The sequence below is a fragment of the Lichenostomus cassidix genome, chromosome 26 (assembly GCF_008360975.1).
Source record: "Lichenostomus cassidix isolate B80296 chromosome 26, HeHo_3.0, whole genome shotgun sequence".
Taxonomy (NCBI): domain Eukaryota; kingdom Metazoa; phylum Chordata; class Aves; order Passeriformes; family Meliphagidae; genus Lichenostomus; species Lichenostomus cassidix.
Genome location: NC_139506.1, coordinates 4426004 through 4448759, shown reverse-complemented (window position 1 = coordinate 4448759; position 22756 = coordinate 4426004). Strand labels below are relative to the sequence as shown.

The 22756-nt window shown below is 49.1% G+C and overlaps 1 protein-coding gene across 19 annotated transcripts in view; it reads right to left on the bottom strand.

The window, feature by feature from the left end:
- NFASC (neurofascin) overlaps nt 1–22756 on the bottom strand; it is a 106328-nt gene that overhangs the window by 54657 nt on the left and 28915 nt on the right. For 11 of the 19 annotated variants that reach the window (XR_014856615.1, XM_085083078.1, XM_085083082.1 and 8 more), the window contains exons 3-17: nt 22475–22492; nt 21010–21115; nt 20694–20890; nt 18913–19035; nt 17102–17272; nt 14387–14437; nt 9237–9348; nt 7323–7507; nt 6263–6394; nt 5414–5557; nt 4523–4634; nt 4256–4422; nt 2804–2951; nt 2067–2191; nt 901–936 (exon numbers count right to left, since the gene is read on the bottom strand). Coding sequence is in view for 18 of the 19 variants with exons in the window: in XM_085083078.1 (XP_084939204.1) it covers nt 901–936; nt 2067–2191; nt 2804–2951; nt 4256–4422; nt 4523–4634; nt 5414–5557; nt 6263–6394; nt 7323–7507; nt 9237–9348; nt 14387–14437; nt 17102–17272; nt 18913–19035; nt 20694–20890; nt 21010–21115; nt 22475–22492 (1827 nt within the window). In the remaining variant the exon portion in view is untranslated. Of the gene's footprint in view, nt 1–900; nt 937–2066; nt 2192–2803; nt 2952–4255; nt 4423–4522; nt 4635–5413; nt 5558–6262; nt 6395–7322; nt 7508–9236; nt 9349–14386; nt 14438–17101; nt 17273–18912; nt 19036–20693; nt 20891–21009; nt 21134–22474; nt 22493–22756 lie in introns of all 19 variants that reach the window. The other 8 variants (XM_085083086.1, XM_085083091.1, XM_085083097.1 and 5 more) reach the window with 5 other exon arrangements.

Here is a 22756-nt window from a genome sequence, read left to right as displayed (position 1 = left end):
CAGAAAAAATCCTGCTTTTCCCAGAAAAAATCCTGTTTTCACCAGAAAAAATCCTGTTTTCCTCAGAAAAACTGGCAAGGGAAGCACCAGGTGCAGTTTTAGGGGAATTCGTGACTTTACACCAAAAAAATGACATGGATTTGTTAGAAATCCCCTGGGGTTTTTTAAAATTTGGTCACAAGGAGCAGCTTGTGCGATAAAAGGAATAAATTCCAGGTAAAAATTAAGGAATTCCACATGGGTTTGGGGTTTTTTTTCCCCCCATGGGGATTTTCAAGTGCAGGCAAAGCTATTCCTGCACTCGGGAAATGCCACAAAGTTGGGACACAAAATGTGGTGGCACGGGACCTTTCCACCCATCTGGATGGGTTTTCAAGGACAAATTGGGCAGGACTTGGAAAAATGAGTTCCTTCAAGGAAAATTTGGACAGGACTTGGAAAAAAATCAGCTTTTTCAAGGACAATTTGGACAGCAGTTGGAAAAATTATCTCCACCAAGGACAATTTGGGCAGGACTTGGAAAAATCAGCTTTTTCAAGGACAATTTGGACAGGACTTTGAAAAAAATCAGCTTTTTCAAGGACAATTTGGACAGGAGTTGGAAAAATCATCTCCACCAAAGACAAATTGGGTAGAACTTGGAAAAATCAGCTTTTTCAAGGACAATTCGGACAGGACTTGGAAAAATGAGTTCCTTCAAGGACAACTTGGACAGGTCTTAGAAAAATCATCTCCACCAAGGACAACCTGGAATCACCAACTCCCCAAAACTTGGAATCACCAACTCCCAATTTTTCCAGCTGCTACCCTTTCCTCTCGCAGTCACCGGCGACGGAAACCAAAACCAAGGCGGAAAAAAACGAAAGGAAAAGGTGAGGAATTAGTGGGAAATCCTTTTACCTTTGGGTAAATCTCTCAACCGGTTAGCAGGGACGGCTGCAAGGTAAGACAGTGCTGGTTAACCAGGTTAGTTTAAGCTTGGGTGGCCAAAGGAGCACCTGGCAAATGTAAATTTTGGGATTTCAGCGGGAATGGGTCCGGTTTGGGAAGCAGAGCGGGAATATCCTGACCCTAAAGATGTCCTTGGAGGGAAATATCAGCCTGGTGTGGGGTTAATGAGCCATTAGGGGGGAGGAAATCTAGTTCGGGGGGTTATTTGGGATTTGGGATTCCGGGTTGTGGTGTTCCTGGGAATGGGAGGTGGCCAGGGGAGGATCAATCCCTGTTGGCCAAGCAGGATTTGGGGTTTGTGCGGTGGCAGAAATGGGGAATGGGGTGAGGTTTGTCCTTCCCTCACCGCAAAGGGGACACGCAGGGTCCACCCCAATCCCACTGCTCAGCACCCCAAAATCCCACTAAATTCACCCCCAGATTTAGGACTGTTCTCTTGGAGCTCCAACATCCCCCTGGGGATATTTTGGGCTGCGTGCAATCACAACACTTTCCTATTTTCTGCTCTCAAATTCCATATTTTCGGACACCAATTCAATGTCACTTCCTGACAACGGAACCCTTGCTCTGCCAGCACCTCCCTGAGCATCCAGGGGACAATCCCAAAGCCTGGATCCCCTTTTCCTTGGGGTTAGGGGGTCCTGTGGGGTCAGGAATTGTCCTAGGAGGGGACAGTTGGGTTCTGTGCGGTCAGGAATCATCCCAGGAGGGGACAGTTGGGTCCTGTGGGGTCAGGAATCATCCCAGGAGGGGACAGTTGGGTCCTGTGGGGTCAGGAATTGTCCCAGGAGGGGACAGTTGGGTTCTGTGCGGTCAGGAATCATCCCAGGAGGGGACAGTTGGGTCCTGTGGGGTCAGGAATCATCCCAGGGGGAGACAATTGGGTCCTGTGGGGTCAGGAATCGTCCCAGAGGAGGACAATTGGGTCCTGTGGGGTCAGGAATCATCCCAGGAGGGGACAGTTGGGTCCTGTGGGGTCAGGAATCGTCCCAGGAGGGGACAGTTGGGTCCTGTGGGGTCAGGAATCATCCCAGAAGGAGACAATTTGGTCCTGTGGGGTCAGAAATCGTCCCAGGAGGGGACAGTTGGGTCCTGTGGGGTCAGGAGGGCTTTACCCAGCACGGTGAGATAGGCTTTGGCCGAGTCCTTGTCCAGCTCCGTGCTGGCCACACACGTGTAGTCGCCCTGGTCCTTCTCCATCACGCCGTAGATCGTCAGACCATCCTCTTCCTTCTTCATCCTTCGGGAAAACAACATCCCAAAACTCTGCCCCGGCAGAGGGTTGGGCGATCCCTGACAAAATCCAGCCGGAAAACCAACTGGGAACGGAGAACATCTGCGGGCTGGAGGTTTTATCAGCTGGGGAAGCTCATTTTTATTCTGGGAAAAGCTCATTTCCTAAGGAATCGCGTGCCCTGGGGTGTATCCGGGGAATAATCACATTTTGGGACAGCAGCCAACCCCAACCTCGTGCCCTGAGATCAGATCTTGCTTCCCAAGCAAGGAGAGTCAGGTACGGAAAGGAAATTAAAGCCGCGCCAGCCGCGGCTGAGGAATATTAATTTTGGGGCTCCAAGGTTTTATCAAGGTGTCCTGAAATATCCTGGAATAAAACCTGCAGGGAAGTCTGGATTTACTGATAAATCAGCTGTAATTGTTGAAGGAGCTGGCGAGATTAAAAACATCAAGAACATCAAATCTTGCTGAGGTGAGAACTCAGTATTCATCCCTGGAATAATTTTTTTTTTCCTGTTAAAAATATTTTTTTCCGTTAAAAACCCAGCAACGCCGGGATTCCATTAAAAACCCAACAACCCCGGGAGAGGAACCCACGGAATTTCGGGGCACTGACCTGTTCCCCAGGTACAGCGGGGCGTCGTCCTTGAGCCAGTTGACGGTCAGCCGCAGCGTGGGGTCGTGCTTGACCCGGCAGTGCAGCCTGGGCATGGTGCCCCTCTTGACCACCTGGTCCTCGGGGCCTCTCACGATCCGCGTGGGGTCTGTGGGGTCACAAAGAAAGGGGACACGGCCCTAAAGCCTCAGGACCACTCGTGATCTGGGTGGGGTCTGGGTGGGGTCAGGGATCATGTCCCAAAATCATCAGGTTCCCTGCAACCCTTGTGGGGTTTGTATGGGGTCAGAGATCATGTCCCAGATTCCTCAGGTTCCCTCATAACCCTGGTGGGTCAAGGATTGTGTCCCAAACTCCTCAGGTCCCCCACAACCCTTGTGGGGTTTGTATGGGGTCAAGGATTATGTCCCAAATTTCTCAGGTTCCCTCATAACCCTGGTGGGGTCTGTGTGGGGTCAAGGATCATGTCCCAAACTCCTCAGGTCCCCCACAACCCTTGTGGGGTTTGTATGGGGTCAAAGATCACATCCCAAAATCATTGGGTTCCCTCATAACCCTGGTGGGGTCTGTGTGGGGTCAAGGAACATGTCCCAAATTTCTCAGGTATCCTCATAACCCTGGTGGGGTCTCCACGAGGTCACAAATAGTTCCAGAAGATCCAAGATTTTAACCTCAACTGTTTCTCCTGGAAACTTCCAGAAAATTCAATATTTTGACCTCAACTGTTTCTGGTGCAAACTCCAGAAGATCCAAGATTTTAACTTCAGCTATTTCTCCTGAAAACTTCCAGAAAATCCAAGATTTTAACCTCAGATGTTTCTGCTGAAAACTGCCAGAAAATCCAAGATTTTGACCTCAACTACTTCTGCTGCAGCTTCCCAAAAATCCAAGATTTTAACTTCAATTATTTCTGCTGAAAATTCCAGAAGATCCAAGATTTTGACCTCAGCTATTTCTGCTGAAAATTCCAGAAGATCCAAGATTTTAACTTCAACTATTTCTGCTGAAGCTCCCAGAAAATCCAATATTTTGACCTTAACTATTTCTCCTGAAAACTCCCAGAAAATCCAATATTTTGACCTCAACTACTTCTGCTGAAAATTCCCAAAAATCCAAGATTTTAACTTCAACTATTTCTCCTGAAAACTCCCAGAAAATCCAAGATTTTAACCTCAGCTATTTCTCCTGAAAACTTCCAGAAAATCCAATATTTTGATCTCAACTACTTCTGCTGCAGCTTCCCAAAAATCCAAGATTTTAACTTCAACTATTTCTGCTGCAAATTCCAGAAGATCCAAGATTTTGACTTCAAATATCTCTGCTGAAAACTTCCAGAAAATCCAATATTTTGACCTCAACTATTTCTCCCGAAAACCCCCGGAAAACCCAACATTTTGACCTCAGCTACTTCTGCCGAATCTCACAGAAAACCCAAGATTTCTTTGCTCCTACCTTTGACCTCCAGGCGCACCTGGGCCTCCATCTTGCCCAGGATGTTGGTGGCCACGCAGGTGTAGATCCCCTGGTCCTCCTTCCGAGCCATGAACATCTCCAAGCTCCCGTTCTCGTGGGCTTTGTAGTTCCCTCCATCCAGCATGTTCCCCTGGCCGTTCTTAAACCTCCCAACACCACAAAGTGCTGTTGGAAGGGAAGGGAAAAGCGGGAAAACCCAACTTTTCCCACCCCTGGGGATGCAGCGGGACGGGCTGCGGGTCTTACCAGCGCAGGGTGGGGATGGGGGAGCCGAAAAAGGGACAGTCCAGGCGGGTGTGGTTGTTCTGGATCACTCGGATCACCTGGTTCCTGGGCGCCAGGATTCGCGGGGAAACATCTGCCAAGGGACAGAATTCCAGCCATGGAGGGGGAGGAAAAATGGATTTTGCTGCTCCTTTCCACCCTTCTCTCAGTTTTTTTTTTGTTTGTTTGTTTTATTTTCCCGCTGATGCTTTCAAAACCTAGTAGAGATTTTCCTTTCCCTCTCCTTCCATGACTCACATCCCAGGATTTGCTCAGCCTGGTTGGAATCCACGGGAATGGATTCCTCTTCCAAAGCCTGGGAGCTTTTGGAGCCTTTTTCCCTTTTTCCCTCAGAGCAGCAAACAGCAAAATCAGGGAAAAAACATGGAAAATTTCTGCAGGGAAAAGGGGGTTTGGAGAAAACAGGGAGAATGAGTTTTATGTTGCCACGAGGGGGAATGGATTTAAATTAAAATAGGAGAATTTATATGGGATATTGGGAAGGAATTCTTCCATAGGAAGGTGAGGACGGGCTGGGATGGAATTCCCAGAGAAGCTGTGGCTGCCCCTGGATCCCTGAAAGTGCCCAAGGCCAGGCTGGACAAGGCTTGGAGCACCCTGGGATCATGGAAGGTTCCATCTCCCACCCACGGCAAAGGGATGGAATTTTAGATGAATCCCAGAACCAACCAGGCTGGAAAAAGGTTGGAAAAGACCTTTAGGATCATCAATCCCAACCCGTAACCCAACACCGCCTCACACCCAAACCACATTATTTGAGATGAGCTTCGAGACGAACTTTCAGCTCCTTTTCCATCTGACCCATCCCGGGATTCCGCGGAATTCCGAGGTTTGGGCGCTGTCAGGACTCACCCAGCACGCTGACGAAGGCGTTGGCCAGCAGGTAGCCGTGCTCGTTGGAGGCGTTGCACTGATAGACGGCGCTGCTGCCGATCTGCGTGTCACGGAACACGATGGTGTCCCCGGCCACCTCCCGGCTCGGGTTGGGCGGAGCCGCTGCGAAAAAAAAAAATGGGGAGAGCTTCTTCAATTCTATTTCTGACCAGCAGTTCTGGTTTGTGCTCAGACGTGAGATCATTGGTTGGGATTTTGGTGGGATTTTGGAGAAAGAGGCAGCTCTGGCTTGTGCTCAGCCATGAGATCCCTGGCTGGGATTTGGGCTGGAATTTTTGGTGGGATTTTGGAGAAGGAAGCAAACTCTGGCTCATGCTCAGCAATGAGGTCCTCTGCTGGAATTTTGGTGGGATTTGGGCTGGGATTTTGGAAAAGGAAGCAAACTCTGGCTCATGCTAAGCCATGAGATCCTTGGCTGGAATTTTGGTGGGATTTTGGAGAAGGGGGCAGCTCTGGCTCATGCTCAGCCATGAGATCCTTGGCTGGGATTTTGGTGAAGGAGGCAGCTCTGGTTTGTGCTCAGTCACAAGATCCTCTGCTGGAATTTTGGTGGGATTTGGGCTGGGATTTTGGTGGGATTTGGGCTGGGATTTTGGTGGGATTTGGGCTGGGATTTTGGTGAAGGAAGCAAACTCTGGTTTGTGCTCAGCCACAAGATCCTCTGCTGGAATTTTGTGGGATTTTGGCTGGGATTTTGGAGAAGGAAGCAAATTCTGGTATGTGCTCTGCCATGAGATCCTCTGCTGGAGTTTTGGTGGGATTTGGGCTGGGATTTTGGTGGGATTTTTGACCCTGCCCCTCACTCACCCTCGATGGGCTCCCCGTTCACCAGCCACTGGATGGTGGGTTTGGGATTCCCGTTAGCCCGGCACACCAGCCTGCCGTCCTCGCCGGGAGACAGGATCAGGTTCTCCGGCTCATCCAGCCAGTAGGGAGCAGCTGGAAAAAAACATCCCGACCCCAGTGACACAGGGACAGCGGCACCACCCCCAAAATGCCCCTCTAACACTCCCTGGGGGAGGAAAACGATGGAAACATGGAGAGGATTTCCCAGGATGTGGTGAAGGTGGGGAAATCCTATTCCCTCTCCATACAAAACCACCCTCATTCCTATCAGAGAAACCCCATCTGCTTTTGGGGCAGCTGGGATAAGATTTATAATGGGAAAAGGGAAGATTTAGATGGGATATTGGGAAGGAATGGTTTGGATTCACAGCAGTGGATTCCTGCTCTGTGCTTTCCCTCAGAGCAGCGAACAGCAGAGAGGAAAACTGATGGAAAATTTCTGCAGGGAAAAGGGGGCTTGGGAAAAACAGGGAGGAAGAGTTTTATGTGAGGATATGGTGATAAGAAAGGGGGAACTTTGAAACTAAAGATTTGAAAGATTTGAAACTAAAATGGGAGAGTTTAGATGGGATATTGGGAAGGAATTTAAAGGTTTAAAATGAAGAAGGTTTAAAATGAAGAAGGTTTAAAATGAAAAGAGGCAGATTCGGGATCTTCTTTAGATGGGATATTGGGAAGGAATTCCTCCCTGTGAGGGTGGGGAGGGACTGGGATGGAATTCCCAGAGAACCCATGGCTGCCCAATCCCTGGGAGTGCCCAAATCCAAGTTGGACAAGGCTTGGAGCAACCTGGGGTCATGGAAGTTTTCCCTGCCCATGGGACTGGACGAACTTCAGCCTCCCTTCCAACCCAAACAATTCCACGAATCCCTGAAGAACACGGCTCCAGCCCATCCCCACCCCCAGGGCGATCCCCCGCCATCCCTCCCAGCATCCCATGAAGATCCCTCCCCAGCATTCCATGAATTCCATGAACTCCCAGGCGGGCAGCTCCCGAAGAGGGAAGGTAAAGGCGACGTACCCTTCACTCTCACCGAGATCGTGTGGCGGATGATGCCCATCTTGTTGGAGGCCAGGCACACGTACTCCCCGGAGTCCTCCTCGGACACGTTGGCGATGCGCAGCGTCTTGTTGAAGTTCTCCAGCTTCTTCTTGTGCGCCGGCAGGTCGCCGCCTTTCTTGTGCCAGTTGATGACCGGCGTCGGTCTGGGGAGAGGGGAGGACATGTGGCAGGACGTTTCCCCCCTTGCCCTTCTCTCTCTCTCCCTGATCGCTAGCTGGAGATGAATGCCTCAGATTAAGCTGATAAACTTAATCTTAGCTATCTATCTATCCTGGCGCCTGGAAGTCAAGGTGAGACACTGAGAGAATGTGAAGAATTTTTAAGTTACCTCAAATCCACACTCTTTTCCCTATAAAGACACCACGAAATCTCGGAAAGGTAGAAGGTTTTCTACATGGACATTGGAGCGTGAGGGAAAGTCTTCTCCCCAGGGTCTGGACGCAGCCCTGTGGTTACTTCTCGTGGGATTGAGTGAGGAAGTCTAACGTATTCCAGCTCCAAAATCGGATTTGGTAAGATCATTGGTTTCCTAAATTGTACTATTCCGGCTAATTTATAGGTACCTTTCTTAACATGCATTATAGTTCAAGTAAGCATTTCTTAACTTGCATTCTTAACTTGCATTAACTCTCCCTGATCGCTAGCTGGAGATTGATGGCTCAGATTAAGTTGATAAACTTAATCCTAGCTATCTATCCTGGCGCCTGGAAGTCAAGGTGAGACACTTAGAGAATGTGAAGAATTTTTAAGTGACAGCAAATCCACACTCTTTTCCCCACAAAAACACCACGAAATCTCGGAAAGGTAGAAGGTTTTCTACATGGACATTGGAGCGTGAGGGAAAGTCTTCTCCCCAGGGTTGGACGCAGCCCTGTGGTTACTTCTCGTGGAATTGAGTGAGGAAGTCTAACGGATTCCAGCTCCAAAATCGGATTTGGTAAGATCATTGGTTTCCTAAATTGTACTATTCCGGCTAATTTATAGGTACCTTTCTTAACATGCATTATAGTTCAAGTAAGCATTTCTTAACTTGCATTTTTGGAGCTATTTTTATAGTTCAAGCAAGCTTTTACCCCATAATTGCATTTTTAGCTATTATAGTGTTGCAATTATGCATTCATTGCGTGCCTATGTGTGTCAATCTGTTCTATGTTTGTATGTTTGTTATTTTCTGCATCTAATAAATGGTATTTTTAGACCAATCGACCAAATATCAAAGATCCTTGCGAACGGGACTAAGTCTTGGGGAGCTAGCTACCCTAAAGCCTGGCTAACTGCAGAAACTCATAAAGCTTCTGTCTCCCTTGCAAGACAGGACATCGGGAATTCTCCTGTTGTTTAGGAATAACCACCCTTTCCTTGGGAATAATTCCCTCACCTCGGAAAAGTGAGGGAAAACCCCCCTTTCCAGCACCACCCCTAAATCATGGTCCTGAGCATTCTCAGCTCATCCGGAGTGGTGTTCTCTTCCTGGTTTTCCTGGGAATGCAGGATCATGGAGTTCTGGAATGGTTTGGGGTGGAAGGGACCTCAAAGCTCATCCCTGACCATGGTGTGGGCAGGACCATCCCACCAGGACACTTCTGGAGGCACAAATGTCCTCTCCCACAGTGTGGTGAGGGTTTCCCTGGAAATTCCCAAACTTTAGGATAAATCCATGGGGAATTATCCTCGGACAAAGATCTGAAAACACCCGGAAACCTCAGCGCTTCCGTTTGCTCATCAACCAGGTCATGGGAACATCGTTAACAATCAAAAAGGTGGGAATGATCCCTTTTTCCCAATCCGTGGGTAATTCCATGTCCTGATTCCACGCCCAGATCCCAATTCTCTCCGGGAATTCCCGGGGATCGCCCTCCCCGTGGTACGTACACTCCGGAGGCGATGCATTCCAGCAGGAGATCCATCCCCCGGAGCACCATGTGGCTGCTGGAAGTTCCGTAGGGATACATGAAGCTGGGAGTCGTCTCCGGGATCCCTCGGGCTGGAATCAGCGGGAGAGAAGGAAAAACAAAAAACCAAAAACAAAACAAAAATAGAGAAAAAGAAAACGTGGGGGTTTTTAAAGTCTCCTTGGATGGTGGGGATCCGTGGAAAGAGTCACCTCCCTGGCCATCCCGGGATTCTGAACTCACCCGGGAACGCGCCTGGAAAGGAGAGGATGGATTTGGGATTGGGAAATAAAAGGGGAGAGAGAGGAAGTTGGGCAGGAAGGGAGGGGAAGGAGCAGCAGAGCCACAGGGATTGCTCACATTCCATCAGCTCCTGCTTTTCCTGCCCTCCCTGCCTCTGGAAAACGGGCTGGAATCAGATGGAATCGGGAAATATCGATGGATGTAACGCGCAGTGGAGAACAAAAGGACAAAAGGGCACGGGAAGGGTTTGTTCAGCCCCTGAGCTGCTTTTCCACTGAGATCTCCGGGATACGGAGAATTCCCGGGGCTCCAGCAGCACCAAGGAGGTTTTCCAGCCTTCCAGGAGGCCTGGAAGGACAGTTCCCCTTGGAAAGGAACAGCTCAGCCCCCAAAATGACCCATTTAGGGCTGGAAAGGGAAGTTTAGCGGGGAAAAAGCAAAGGGAAAGACACGAGACAGCTCCCTACGGATCCACGAGCAGGGAGAATTAATTATTCACGGAAAAAATTCCATTAATGAGAGGGATGGTTGACCTAGATCTGGATCAGCGAGGACAAAGCGGGATGGGATGGGATGGGATGGGCGGGAAAGCGGCAGCAGCAGGGAGGGGAGTTATGGGATTGGGAAAGGGGATGGGATGGGATATTGGGATGGGATATTGGGATATTGGGATATTGGGATATTGGGATAGGATATGGAATGGGATGGGATATTGGGATGGGATACTGGGATGGGATACTGGGATATTGGGATGGGATAGGATATGGGATGGGATGGGATATTGGGATGGAATGGGATGGGATATGGGATATTGAGATATTGGGATATTGGGATGTTGGGATGTTGGGATGTTGGGATGGAACAGGAACAGTGATCCATGGGGAGATCCCAGTGAAGGAACAGGATTTGGGATCCCAAAACTTCCTTGGCTCAATGAGTGGGAGGCAAGCAGGATTTGGGGAATTTTGGGAAACCTCCGGAGCTGCAGCAGGGGAAGGAGGAGGAGAGGGAGGGGAGGGGCTGATCCTGGAATTCCCACCTTCGGGAAGGAAAACTCAACTCCATGGGTTGATCCACGGAATCCCTGGAATTGATCCCATACCCCACCTCTCCCACAGGCTCCACATGCTCTCCCAGTTAGTCAATTAGGGATTAATTGATTACCAGGGCAGGAAAATCCCGATTTTATCCCAAAAAGCCAAGTTCTCCACGCCTGTTTGCATCCCTGCTCCCGAAAAAATCTCATTCCCAGCTAAACCCAGTGACTCCCAAACCTCCACCACGCTCAGGAAATTCTCCCATCAGATCAGGGAAGTGGAATTTATTATTTTATCAGCCAAGATCGGCTTTGATCAGGATTTATTCCCACTCCAGATCCCGTGGGATAACCGGAAGAGCTGAGGCAGCAGAGCAAGCTGGATTTTACTGTGTTAATGATGGCAATTAAAAATCAAGGGGATTAATTAGCACCCTCACGGCTTTAATGAACCTAAGCACAACACGGAGAAAAAGTGGATTTTTGCCTCAGCATGGCACCACTGATCAGTAATCAATAATAAGTCATAGATAATGAATATTAAATAATAAAAAATTATTAATAAATAAAATATTAAATAAAATAAATATCAAAAAAGTACTAAATGATAAATAAATTATAATTAATGGATTATAAGTAATAAATATTAAATAATAAAGCAAAAAGAAGAAATAATAGATAATAAATAATAAATCATAAATAATAAATTATAATTTATAATTTATAAATATTTCTCCATTTCTAAGAGGGAGCAGCCAGAAATTCCCTCAGAACCAGAGGAAATTCCAGCTGGAAGTGTCAAGGTTTCCCTCATCCCTTTGGATGAATCCAAGTCGGAAAAATAAATCCATCCCAGGGCTTTTTATTTCGGCTCAAAAGTCTACTCTGCTCCCAAGCTTTGTGAGAAAGGACTTGGGATCATCCCAGAAATATCCAGTTCTCACCCCGGAGCTGCCAGCTGCCCCTTTCCCATCAGGAATTCCTCCACCAGCTCTGTTTTCCAGACTGGGAAAAAGAGATCATTCCCAACTCATCCCAGCTGCTCAGCCAGGCTCAACCAGCCTCAGGTTTGCCAAAAAAATTAGAAAAAATATATAAAGAAAAGAGAGGAAAAGGAACAAAACAAGTTCTTATTTCTGGTAAATTTTAAAAAAAATATATATCTGCTAAAGAAATATCCAGTTTATCCTTTTTGGATCATTTTTCCTTGATAATTTCAGCCGGTTTGCCCACGGAATTCAGGGAATTGTGGCTCCGAGGTGACACTTCCCGTGGTTATCCCTCTCCGTGGGATTTGGGATAAATGTCCCACAAACCCTCCGTGCTCCACATCCACACCGGCAGATCCCACATTCCCAAGCTCGGGATTATCCCGGGAATGGGATCTGCAGCCTTCCGGAGCTTTTCCAGCCCTTTTCCAGCACCCCGAGGAGGAGCAGCAGAGAATCCCAAATCCTCGGGATTGCCGTCCCTCGCCGCATCCCAAACACTCCCTGCTTCCAGCATTCCCAGACAGCTCATTCCAGGGAGAATTCCAGGAAAAGGGCTGAGGGTCAGAGGTTTTGTCCCCCAGCTCGTTAATTAATGGGTTAATTAACGGAGTTCAGGTCTGCACAGGGGTGGGAGAGGGGATTGGAATGGGGAGGTTTTCCAGGGAATGTTACGACACGAGCAGCTGGAAGCTTCTGTGCACCAACAGAGGAACAGAAATCCATGGGATTGTGTGGCTAAAATCCCATTTTTCTGGCGGAGTGACCCTCAAGATCCCTTTTCCCTGAACAAAAACATGCAGTGGGAAATCCGGAAACCCAGGAGAACTCTCCACTAGAATTCCCTTTCTCCCTGTCCCTGTCCCATCTCCCCCAGGAGGTTCACACAACTCCCCCCGGAGTTGATTTTCCTGCCAATCCCTTTTCCCAGCCATTTCCCAACTATTTCCCAATTTCCCAGCCCATTCCAGCAGCGCTTCCCCCAAAGCTGATCTCACTGCGGAGCTTTCACTGTTCCTCATCCTCCCAACAATCCCATTCCCCATTCCGACATCCCGATTCCCTCCGCTGCGCCCAGCCTGGCACTTCACTCCTGCTCTCCCTGCTCCCAGCTGGCAAACGCCACCCTTGTCCCCAAAAGTCCCCGCGGGATGGGAACAGCGCCCTGGGCTGGGCCAGGCGACAAGGAAACTCTGGTTTCCAGGGATTTCACTCCAGGACGTTCCCGGGAGTGAAAGTTCCCGGGATTTCACTCCAGGACGTTCCCGGGATGTCCCAGGTCATTCCTAGGAGTGAATGTTCCAGCAGGGATTTCACTCCAGGACATTCCTGGGACATCCCAGGACATTCCCAGGAGTTAATTTTCCTGGGATTTCACTCCAGGACATTCCCGGGACATCCCAGGGAGTCAATGTTCCAGCAGGGATTTCACTCCAGGACATTCCTGGGACATCCCAGGACATTCCAACGAGTGAATGTTCCCAGGATTTCACTCCAGGACATTCCCAGGGCTGACCCCACACAACCCCGATCCCAAAAGCAGCAGGAAGGGCAGGAGGTGAATCCAGCACTGGATTTGGGAGCGGGGATTGTCGCACTCCTGGAATTCCCTGGGATCCCAAACCAGCCCCATCTGCCTGGGATCCCTAAAATCCCCCACAGCCGCCCTGGTCATCCCAACACATCCCTGACAATTCCAAGCCATTCCCAGGGCACCATCCTGCTTTTTTTAGTGCCTGAAGGATCATTTGGAATGGGATTCTCCCAGCAGGAGCAGGATCCAGAGGGAATTCCCTGCCCGGACAAATTTAGGATTTAGGGATGAATTTCTCCCAGCAGGAGCAGGATCCAGAGGGAATTCCCTGCCAGACAAAAGGAAGGAGCCTATGGAAGCATCCAGTACATGTCCAAGCTCTCTGCACACAAAGCACCTGGATTTCAGGAAAAGCCAAATATTCCTCTTCTTCCCCCACTTTTTTCCCCTCTTTTTCCCTCCTGGAAATCCCAGGGATGCTCCTTCTGGGAATGTTCTTTCTGGAGCCAAAGAAAGAGGGAATGTGGGGTGTGATGTTTAAATCCTGAACATTCCCGGGGACAGGACAGGAGGGACAAAACTCAGCCATGCAGGGTCAGATCCTATAAACCCCAAATCCCCCAAGCCAAACTTAACTCTGGCTCAGATTCTATAAACCCCAAACCTGGCTTAACTCAGGCTCAGATCCTATAAACTCCAAACTTCCCCAGCCAAACTTAACTTGTGGTCAGATCCTATAAACCCCAAACCAGGCTTAACTTGTGGTCAGATCCTATAAATCCCAAACTTCTCCAGCCAAACTGAACTCAGGCTCGAGTCCTATAAACCCCAAACCTCCCAAACCAGACTTAACTTGGGATCAGATCCTATAAACTCCAAACCAGGCATAACTCGGGCTCAGATCCTATAAACCCCAAACCCCCCAAACCAAACTTAACTCAGTGTCAGATCCTATAAACCCCAAACCAAACTTAACTCAGGCTCAGATCCTATAAAACCCAAACCAGGCATAACTCAGGCTCAGATGCTATAAACCCCAAACCTCCCAAACCAAACTTAACTCAGTATCAGATCCTATAAACCCCAAACCAGGCTTAACTCGTGCTCAGATCCTATAAACCCCAAATCTCCCAAATCAGGCTTAACTCTCTCAATCCTCGCACGAATTTTGTGGGGTTTTTTGGGTTTGTTTCTGGGATTTTCCCCGGAATCTTTGCCTGGATAGATTTGGGGCCGGCAGAGGGGACTGGGGCCGGTTAGGCGGGTCGGTGAGCGGGGTTAGGCGGGGCTGGGTTAGGCCGGGACCCCCAAAGCCAGCGTGGACTCACCGCGGTACATGGCGGGGGAATATCCTAGGGACGTTTCGTTATGGGGTTTCTCTGCAATCAAACAGAACACCGTGAGCGGCTCGGGGACAGCGGGGACAGAGCAGGGGGACAGCGAGTTCCCAAAAAACAGCGGCGGATTCCCAAAAAGTTCAGCGGCAGCGGGGATACGGAAGCACTCGGAGCGCGGCGACTTCCAGGACAGACACGGGAACGGGAGGGAAAGGGGCTGGTTTCCTTCTCCAAGGGGTGGGGAGAATCAAAAGTCCTAAAAATTCCCAATGAAAGTGTGGGAATTGTGGCGGAAGTGTTTCCTTGGAATGTTTTGCTCTTTGGGATCTTTTTCTCTTTGGGATTCTTTGGGAAAACCCAAAAATCGGATTGGTTTGGAGGAGAAAATGGGGGTTTTCCTCTGTTTTTTGGACTGCAAAGGAAAGATATTCCAGCTGTTTTTTCCCAGCTGGAAAATGATGGAGGAAGGCAAGGAGGAGATGGAATAATAATTAATAATAATAATAATAATAATAATAATAACAACAATTTTACAGCAGGTTATTCTCTCGTGACCTCATCCCCTTCCAACACTTCCAAGGATAAAGCATTTTTTGGGTCACAATATGAGGAATCAAAACCTCAGTTCTGGAATTTTTAAGGAATCTGGGAGGCTCCCGGGGTGGAATTTGCCTCTGATCCTACAAGGAATTGTTTCCCAAGGAAAACTGGAAGAGAAGGAGCTGATTTTCCATTGGGAGTGAAGGAATTTGGAGGCACCTGAGGGGAGATTTTATCCATGAAAATCCACCAGGATTTCACCCATGTTCCTTCCAGAGCTGGATAAATCCATCAGGATGGAGCCTTTGGAGGCTCCAAACGCCACAGATCTCTTTTTGCCAGGATTTTTCCCAAAAATAAACACTGGGATTCTTCACCCAGAAAAATATTCCAAATTACTAAATAATATCCAGAATTAATGACCTTCCCACATTCCCAACACTGGAATTATTTAATTCCTGGATTCCCTACTCCAGCTTTGCACAGAGGAGGAGCTGCTCGTCCCTTCAATCCCATTTCCTGCCAGAAAATCAAATTAATTTCCTCCCACTGGGATTTGGGAGCACCTGGTGCTTCCCAAAAAACAGCCAGCACCTCCCAGGTGGATTTTACCGGGAATGGGTAAAATTTTACCAGAATGGGTAAAATTCCTGGGAATGGTTAATGCTGTTCCTCAAGGATTTTGTCCCATCCTGCCCCAAAACATCTGAATCCCTCAGATCCAGCTCAGTTCCCACAGTTCAGCAGGAATTCCTTTTCCTTCGGGAATTCATTTTCCTTCAGGAATTCATTTTCCTTCGGGAATTCCCATTCCTAGTAAAGAACCTGCCCTGAAAGAATCCATGGGAAAGTTCTGGAAAGAGCTCCTCTTGTCCCCTCCAGTGGGGACACCTGGGGACATCAGTCCTGACTGTCCCACCGCATTCCAGAGGCTCCTGGAGCGAAGGATTGCCAGGAATATCCAAAACCATTCCAAACCCCTTTTCCCTACATCCAATCCCCTCGTGCAGCGCCAGAACCTGGAGCAAACCGCGGCCACTCCCTGGATATTCCACACTTCCCTGGAGATGGTGGGAATGTCCAATCGCTGTCCAAACATTCCCTGTTTTGTCCCAAATACATGGAATTGATGATTCCCGCGTCAAGTTTCCATTTCCCTGGAGATGGCGGGAATGCCCCAGCTGTGCTGAACATTCCCTGTTTTATCCCAAACTCGTGGAATTGGTGATTCCTGCACCAAATCTTGGTATTCCACATTTTCCTGATGATGTCAAAACATCTCCCTGTTTTATCCCAAACTCATGGAATTGGTGATTCCTGCACCAGGTTACCTCTGGATAGTTTCCATTTCCCTGGAAAGGGCGGGAATGCCCCAGCCGTGCTGAACATTCCCTATTTTATCCCAAACACAGGGATTTGGTGATTCCCACATTTCCCTGGAGATGATGGGAACGCCCAATCTGCGTCAAAACATTCCCTGTCTTATCCCAAAAGCATGGAATTGGCAATTCCTGCATTTCCCTGGAGATGGTGGGAATATTGAAACATTCCCAGTTTTATCCCAAACACACGGAATTGGCAATTCCTACACCAAGTTCCCTCTGGATATTTTCCATTTCCCTGAAGATGATGGGAATGTTCCATTTGTGTGGAAACATTCCCAGTTTTATCCCAAACACACGGAATCGGCAATTCCTGCATTTCCCTGGAGATGGTGGAAATATTGAAACATTCCCAGTTTTATCCCAAACACATGGAATCAGCGATTCCTGCATTTCCCTGGAGATGGCAGGAATATCCACGGTGAAACATTCCCAGTTTTATCCCAAACACAGGGATTTGGTGATTCCTGCATTTCCCTGGAGACAGCGGGAATATCCATGGTGAAACATTCCCAGTTTTATCCCAAACACACGGATTTGGCAATTCCTGCATTTCCCTGGAGATGGCAGGAATATCCACGGTGAAACATTCCCAGTTTATCCCAAACACACAGATCTGGCAATTCCAACCCCAAACCACCTCCAAAACCCCAAATCCACCAAGCCACCCAGGACCCACCCAAACCTCCCTCATCCCACCCTACAAACCCTTTTCCCACACCGCATCCCCAGCCGGAAAACCCCGCGGAACAGAACCCAAACTGGTCTCCCAGTGGTCACTTACTGGTTTTGACTTTCAGGGTGTAAGGGTTCTTCTGCTGGATGGTGTGGGTGAAGTGGAATCTGGCGTTGCAGCTGTAGTCGGTCAGCGCGTCCTGAGCCAGGACGTTGGCGAAGTACAGGTCACCGTTGAGACCCTGGGACACCCGCTTGTCCTGCGGGATCGGCTCCATGGCTGCGGGAAAACGGCGGGAATTCAGTGGGATTTGGGGAGAAAGGGATGGCAGAGGGGAGGGAGGGTGAGATGTGGTGATCCTAAAGTTGGAGGGAGGGTTGTGAATGAGCGGGAATGACCCTGAACTACTAAAAACTATTTGAAATTATCAGCCGTGACCCTAAACTATTAAAAATGATCCAAAATGATCAGCCATGACCCTAAACTAGCAGGAATGACCCTGAACTACTAAAAACAATCTGAAATTATCGGCCGTGACCCTAAACTAGCAGGAATGACCCTGAACTATTAAAAACAATCTGAAATTATCAGCCGTGACCTTAAACTATTAAAAATGATCCTAAATTATCAGCCATGGCGCTAAACTAGCAGGAATGACCCTAAAAACAATCTGAAATTATCAGCCATGACCCTAAACTATGAAAACACATCCAAAATTATCAACCGTGACCCTAAACTAGCAGGAGTGACCCTAAACTACTACAAACAATCTGAAATTATCAGCTGTGACCCTAAACTAGCAGGAATGACCCTACTCTACTAAAAATAATCCAAAATTATCAGCAGTGACCCTGAACTACTAAAAACACTCTGAAATTATCAGCTGTGATGCTAAACTAGCAGAAACTACCCTAAATTAGCAGGAATGACCCTAAACTACTAGAAATTATCCTAAACGAGCAGAAACCACCCTAAACTAGCAGAAAGTGCCCTAAATGGTCAATAATAACCCTAAACTTGCAGAAACAACCCTAAATGAACAGAAAGTGCCCTAAAAGAGCAGAAATAACCCTAAACTAACAGAAACAGCCCTAAATGAACAGAATTTACTCTAAACAAGCAGAAACAACCCAAAACTAACAGAAACAACCTCAAACCATCAGCAACCACCCCACCCGCGGTTCTTTGAAACCCCGCCAGCGATGGAGACACCATTCCCAGATTCCTGGGGGGAAAGGCTCTCCCACCATTCCCAGGATTCCTGGCAGGAAGAGCTCTCCTGCCATTCCCGGATTCCTGGCGGGAACAGCTCTCCCACCATTCCCTGGATTCCCAGTGGGAAAAGCTCTCCCACCATTCCCAGGACTCCTCGCAGTAACAGCTCTCCCACCATTCCCAGATTCCCAGTGGGAAAAGCTCTCCCACCATTCCCAGGACTCCTGGTGGGAAAGGCTCTCCCACCATTCCTGGAATTCCCGGCGGGAAAGGCTCTCCCACCATTCCTGGATTCCCAGCAGGAACAGCTCTCCCACCATTCCCGGAATTCCCGGCGGGAAAGGCTCTTCCACCATTCCCGGATTCCCAGCAGGAAAGGCTCTCCAACCATTCCAGGATTCCCGGCGGGAAAAGCTCTCCTGCCATTCCCAGGATTCCTGGCTGGAAAGCCTCTCCCACCATTCATGGATTCTTGGTGGGAAAGGCTCTCCCGCCATTCCCAGATTCCCAGGCGGGAAAAGCTCTCCCACCATTCCCAGGATTCCTGGCAGGAACAGCTCTCCAACCATTCCTGGATTCCTGGCGGGAAAGGCTCTCCCACCTTTCCCGGTGGGAAAGGCTCTCCAACCATTCCCGGAATTCCCAGCAGGAAAAGATCTCCCGCCATTCCCAGATTCCCGTCAGGAAAGGCATTTCCGACTCACAGCTGCTCATCCAGAAGATGACCGGCTCGGGCAGGCCGGGAGGAGGATTGCACTGCAGGCTCAGCGGAGCTCCTTCGTCCACCTCGATCACATCTACCTTCTCCTTGGGCCACAGCGGGGATTCTGGCGGGAAGGAAAGGAATCGTGTCAGGGAAGGAGGGAAGGATTCCTGCGGAGAAATTCCCGCTGGATCTGGCCTGGTTTTGGTGCAAAATTCATCTCTGCGTGCGTGAGATTCCCTGAAATCCACACCCTCAAATCCATCCCTCAAATTCATGCCCTCAAATCCACCTCCTGAAGTCCAGACCCTAAAATCTATACCCTTAAATCCATATCCTCAATTCCATTCCTTCAAATTCATACCCTCAATTCCACCCTCTCAAATCCACACCCTTAAATCCATAACCTCAGATCCACACCCTCAATTCCATACTCAGAAATCCACAACTTTAAATCCACACCCTCAAATCCACCCTTGAAATCCGCATCCTCAAATTCATATCCTCAATTCCATCCCCTCAATCCCACACCCTCAATTCCATCTCTGAACTCCATACACTTAAATTCATATCCTCAATTCCATCCCTGCAACTCCATCCCCTCAATTCCATCCCTAAAATCCATCCCTGTGGTCCACACCCTCAATTCCACACCCTCAAATTCATATCCTCAATTCCACATCCTCAATTCTACCCCTGAAATCCACACCCTGAAATTAATATCCTCAATCCCACAAACTCAATTCCACACCCTCAATTCCACACCCTCAGTTCCATCCTCTCAATTCCATCCCTGAAATCCACACCCTTAAATTCACATCTTCAATCCCACACCCTCAATTCCACACCCTCAATTCCATCTCTGAAATCCATACACTAAAATTCATATCCCCAATTCCATCCCCTCAATTCCATCCCTAAAATCTATCCCTGCAATCCACACCCTCAATTCCACACCCTCAATTCCATCCCTAAAGTCCACACCCTCAATTCCGCACTCTCAAATTCATATCCTCAATTCCATCCCTGCAATCCATACCCTCAAATTCATATCCTCAACTCCACACCCTCAATTCCATCCCATCAATTCCATCCCAAAATCCATCCCTGCGATCCACACTCTCAATTCCATCCCCTCAATTCCATCCCTATAATCCACACCCTCAATTCCATCTCTGAAATCCATACACTTAAATTCATATCCTCAATTCCATCCCCTCGATTCCATCCCTAAAATCCATCCCTGCGATCCACACCCTCAATTCCATCCCCTCAATTCCATCCCTAAAATCCACACCCTCAATCCCACACCCTCAATTCCATCTGTGAAATCCATACACTAAAATTCATATCCCAAATTCCATCCCCTCAATTCCATCCCTAAAATCCACCCCTTCAATCCACACCAATTCCACACCCTGAATTCCATCCCTAAAATCCACACCTTCAATTCCATCCCCTCAATTCCATCCCTAAAATCCATCCCTGTGAGCCACACTCTTAATTCCATCCCCATAATCCACACCTTCAATTCCATCTCTGAAATCCATGCACTTAAATTCATATCCTCAATTTCATCCCCTCAATTCCACACCCTGAATTCCATCCCCAAAATCCACACCCTGAATTCCATCCCCTCAATTCCATCCCGACCAATTCCCCACCACCTCCAGCCACAACCCCATTCCTTCCCCTCTCCAGGACACCCCTGGATCCCTTTGAGCACCAAACATTCCCCCCAAACCACCCACAGCCCCGCTCGGCTTCCCGGGAATCACTCACTGGAAACCTGGAGGTGGATTTTGCTGGACAGCGCCGTTCCGTAGTCATTCCTGGCGAAGCACTGGTACTCCCCCTCGTAGTCGTCCGGCCGTCCCCCGCTGTGGAAATCGATGACCAAAGTCCCCGAGCGTCTCCTCATGGACACCTTGGGATCCTTGGCCACGTTGAAGAACTTCCCGTTCCGCGTCCAGGAGAAGCTGGAATTGCAAGGAAAAGCTGGAATTGCAAGGAGCTGTTGGATCCTCACCGTGGATGGGAGGGAGGCACAGCTGGAATTGCTCTGGATTTTGGGATGGAGGGATGGGAATTCACTCACGTGGGAACGGGATTGCCTTTGGCTTCGCACTCGATGAAGATGTTGTCCCTGGGATCCACGATGTAATCCTTGATGGATTGCTTGGTGATGGTGGGAGGCTGGGGCACTGCGGGAACAGGGAATTCTGTCAGGATGGGGGATCACCTGTGGGTCCTGCAGGAATTCCTGCTGGGATCTCAGCTCCTTCCCTGGGCTGGGTGTGCGATTTAGGGTTTGGAAATTCCTGGGAATTCCTGCTGGGATCTCAGCTCCTTCCCTGGGCTGGGTGTGCGATTTAGGGTTTGGAAATTCCTGGGAATTCCCTCTGGGATCTCAGCTCCTTCCCCGGTTGGGTGTGAGATTTGGGGTTTGGAAATTCCAAGGAATTCCCTCTGGGATCTCAGCTGCTTCCCCAGCCTGGGTGTGTAATTTGGGGTTTGGAAATTCCCAGGAATTCTTGCTGGGATCTCAGCTCCTTCCCCGGGCTGGGTGTACAACTTGGGGTTTGGAAATTCCCGGGAATTCCTGCTGGGATCTCAGCTCTTTCCTCGGGCTGGGTGTGCAATTTAGGGTTTGGAAATTCCTGGGAATTCTTGCTGGGATCTCAGCTCCTTCCCCAGTTGGGTGTGAGATTTGGGGTTTGGAAATTCCCGGGAATTCCCTCTGGGATCTCAGTTCCTTCCCTGGGCTGGGTGTGTGGTTTGGGGTTTGGAAATTCCAGGGAATTCCTGCTGGGACCTCAGCTCCTTCCCCGGGCTGCATGTGTGATTTTGTGATTTGGAAATTCCTAGGAATTCCCTGAATTCATCACCCTTTGGAGCATCACAGTGCCCAGACCCCAAAAAACCCCAATCCCCTCCCCAAATCTTGGTCTCCTCAGGGAATATCCCAACTACATCCTCCTGCTCCCACAGGGTGAATCCAATGGGAATTCATCCTGGACCTGCAGGGATCTCAGGAGGGTTGGGAAGGAATCCTGAGACATTCCTGGTGCAAGGAAGAGACTCCAAACCCCCAGGATGGCCCCAGAGGAGCTCAGACCTGGAATTTAGGAGGGTGGGAATGGGGAAAAGGGACACAGGGGCCTTGTGGCTGCAGTAGGACCTGGAATTTGGGAATGCAGGGATGGAAAAAGGGACACAGGAACCCCAAGGCTGGAGCAGGACCTGGTCCTGATCCCAAAATTTCAGATTCCAGCCCCTGGAATGAGATCCAGGGCTGTCTCCTCCTCCCCCAAAATCCAGGAAGAAAAGTATCAGGATGCCAGGAAGGGAATTCCACCTTTGTCCAAACCCAACCCCTGCAGGAACCATTTTTCCACCACCTGGATTCTGCTCCAGGGACAGCCAGGAATTCCTCCCAGCTTTTCCACACCTTTCCCAGCCCGGATGTGCAGGAAAAGTGGCTCCAAAGGGGTTGTGTCCCCCCTGTGCCACCCTCCGGGACCCCTGGTGCCCTTCTGGGGACAAGGACAGGCAACACTTACATTCACTCTGGATATTTGCTGTTATTCCCAAAGGGAAAGCGTAGAGGGAAAAAGACAGGAGGTTAATCCGGGAGCAAACCTGTTTCCAGCATGGCCATAAAACAAATCCATGGGGTTTTTCCAGGGAGTTTTCCCAGTTTTTCCAGGCAAACCCTACACAAAACCCCTTTTTCCAACCCCACTCCCCATCCACGGGGGAGAAGCTCCTGCTGGCTCCAAACTCCTCTCCCGTTTTCCCACCTCCTCCCCATTCCAGCTGGGAATTTTCGGGGAGGGATTGGA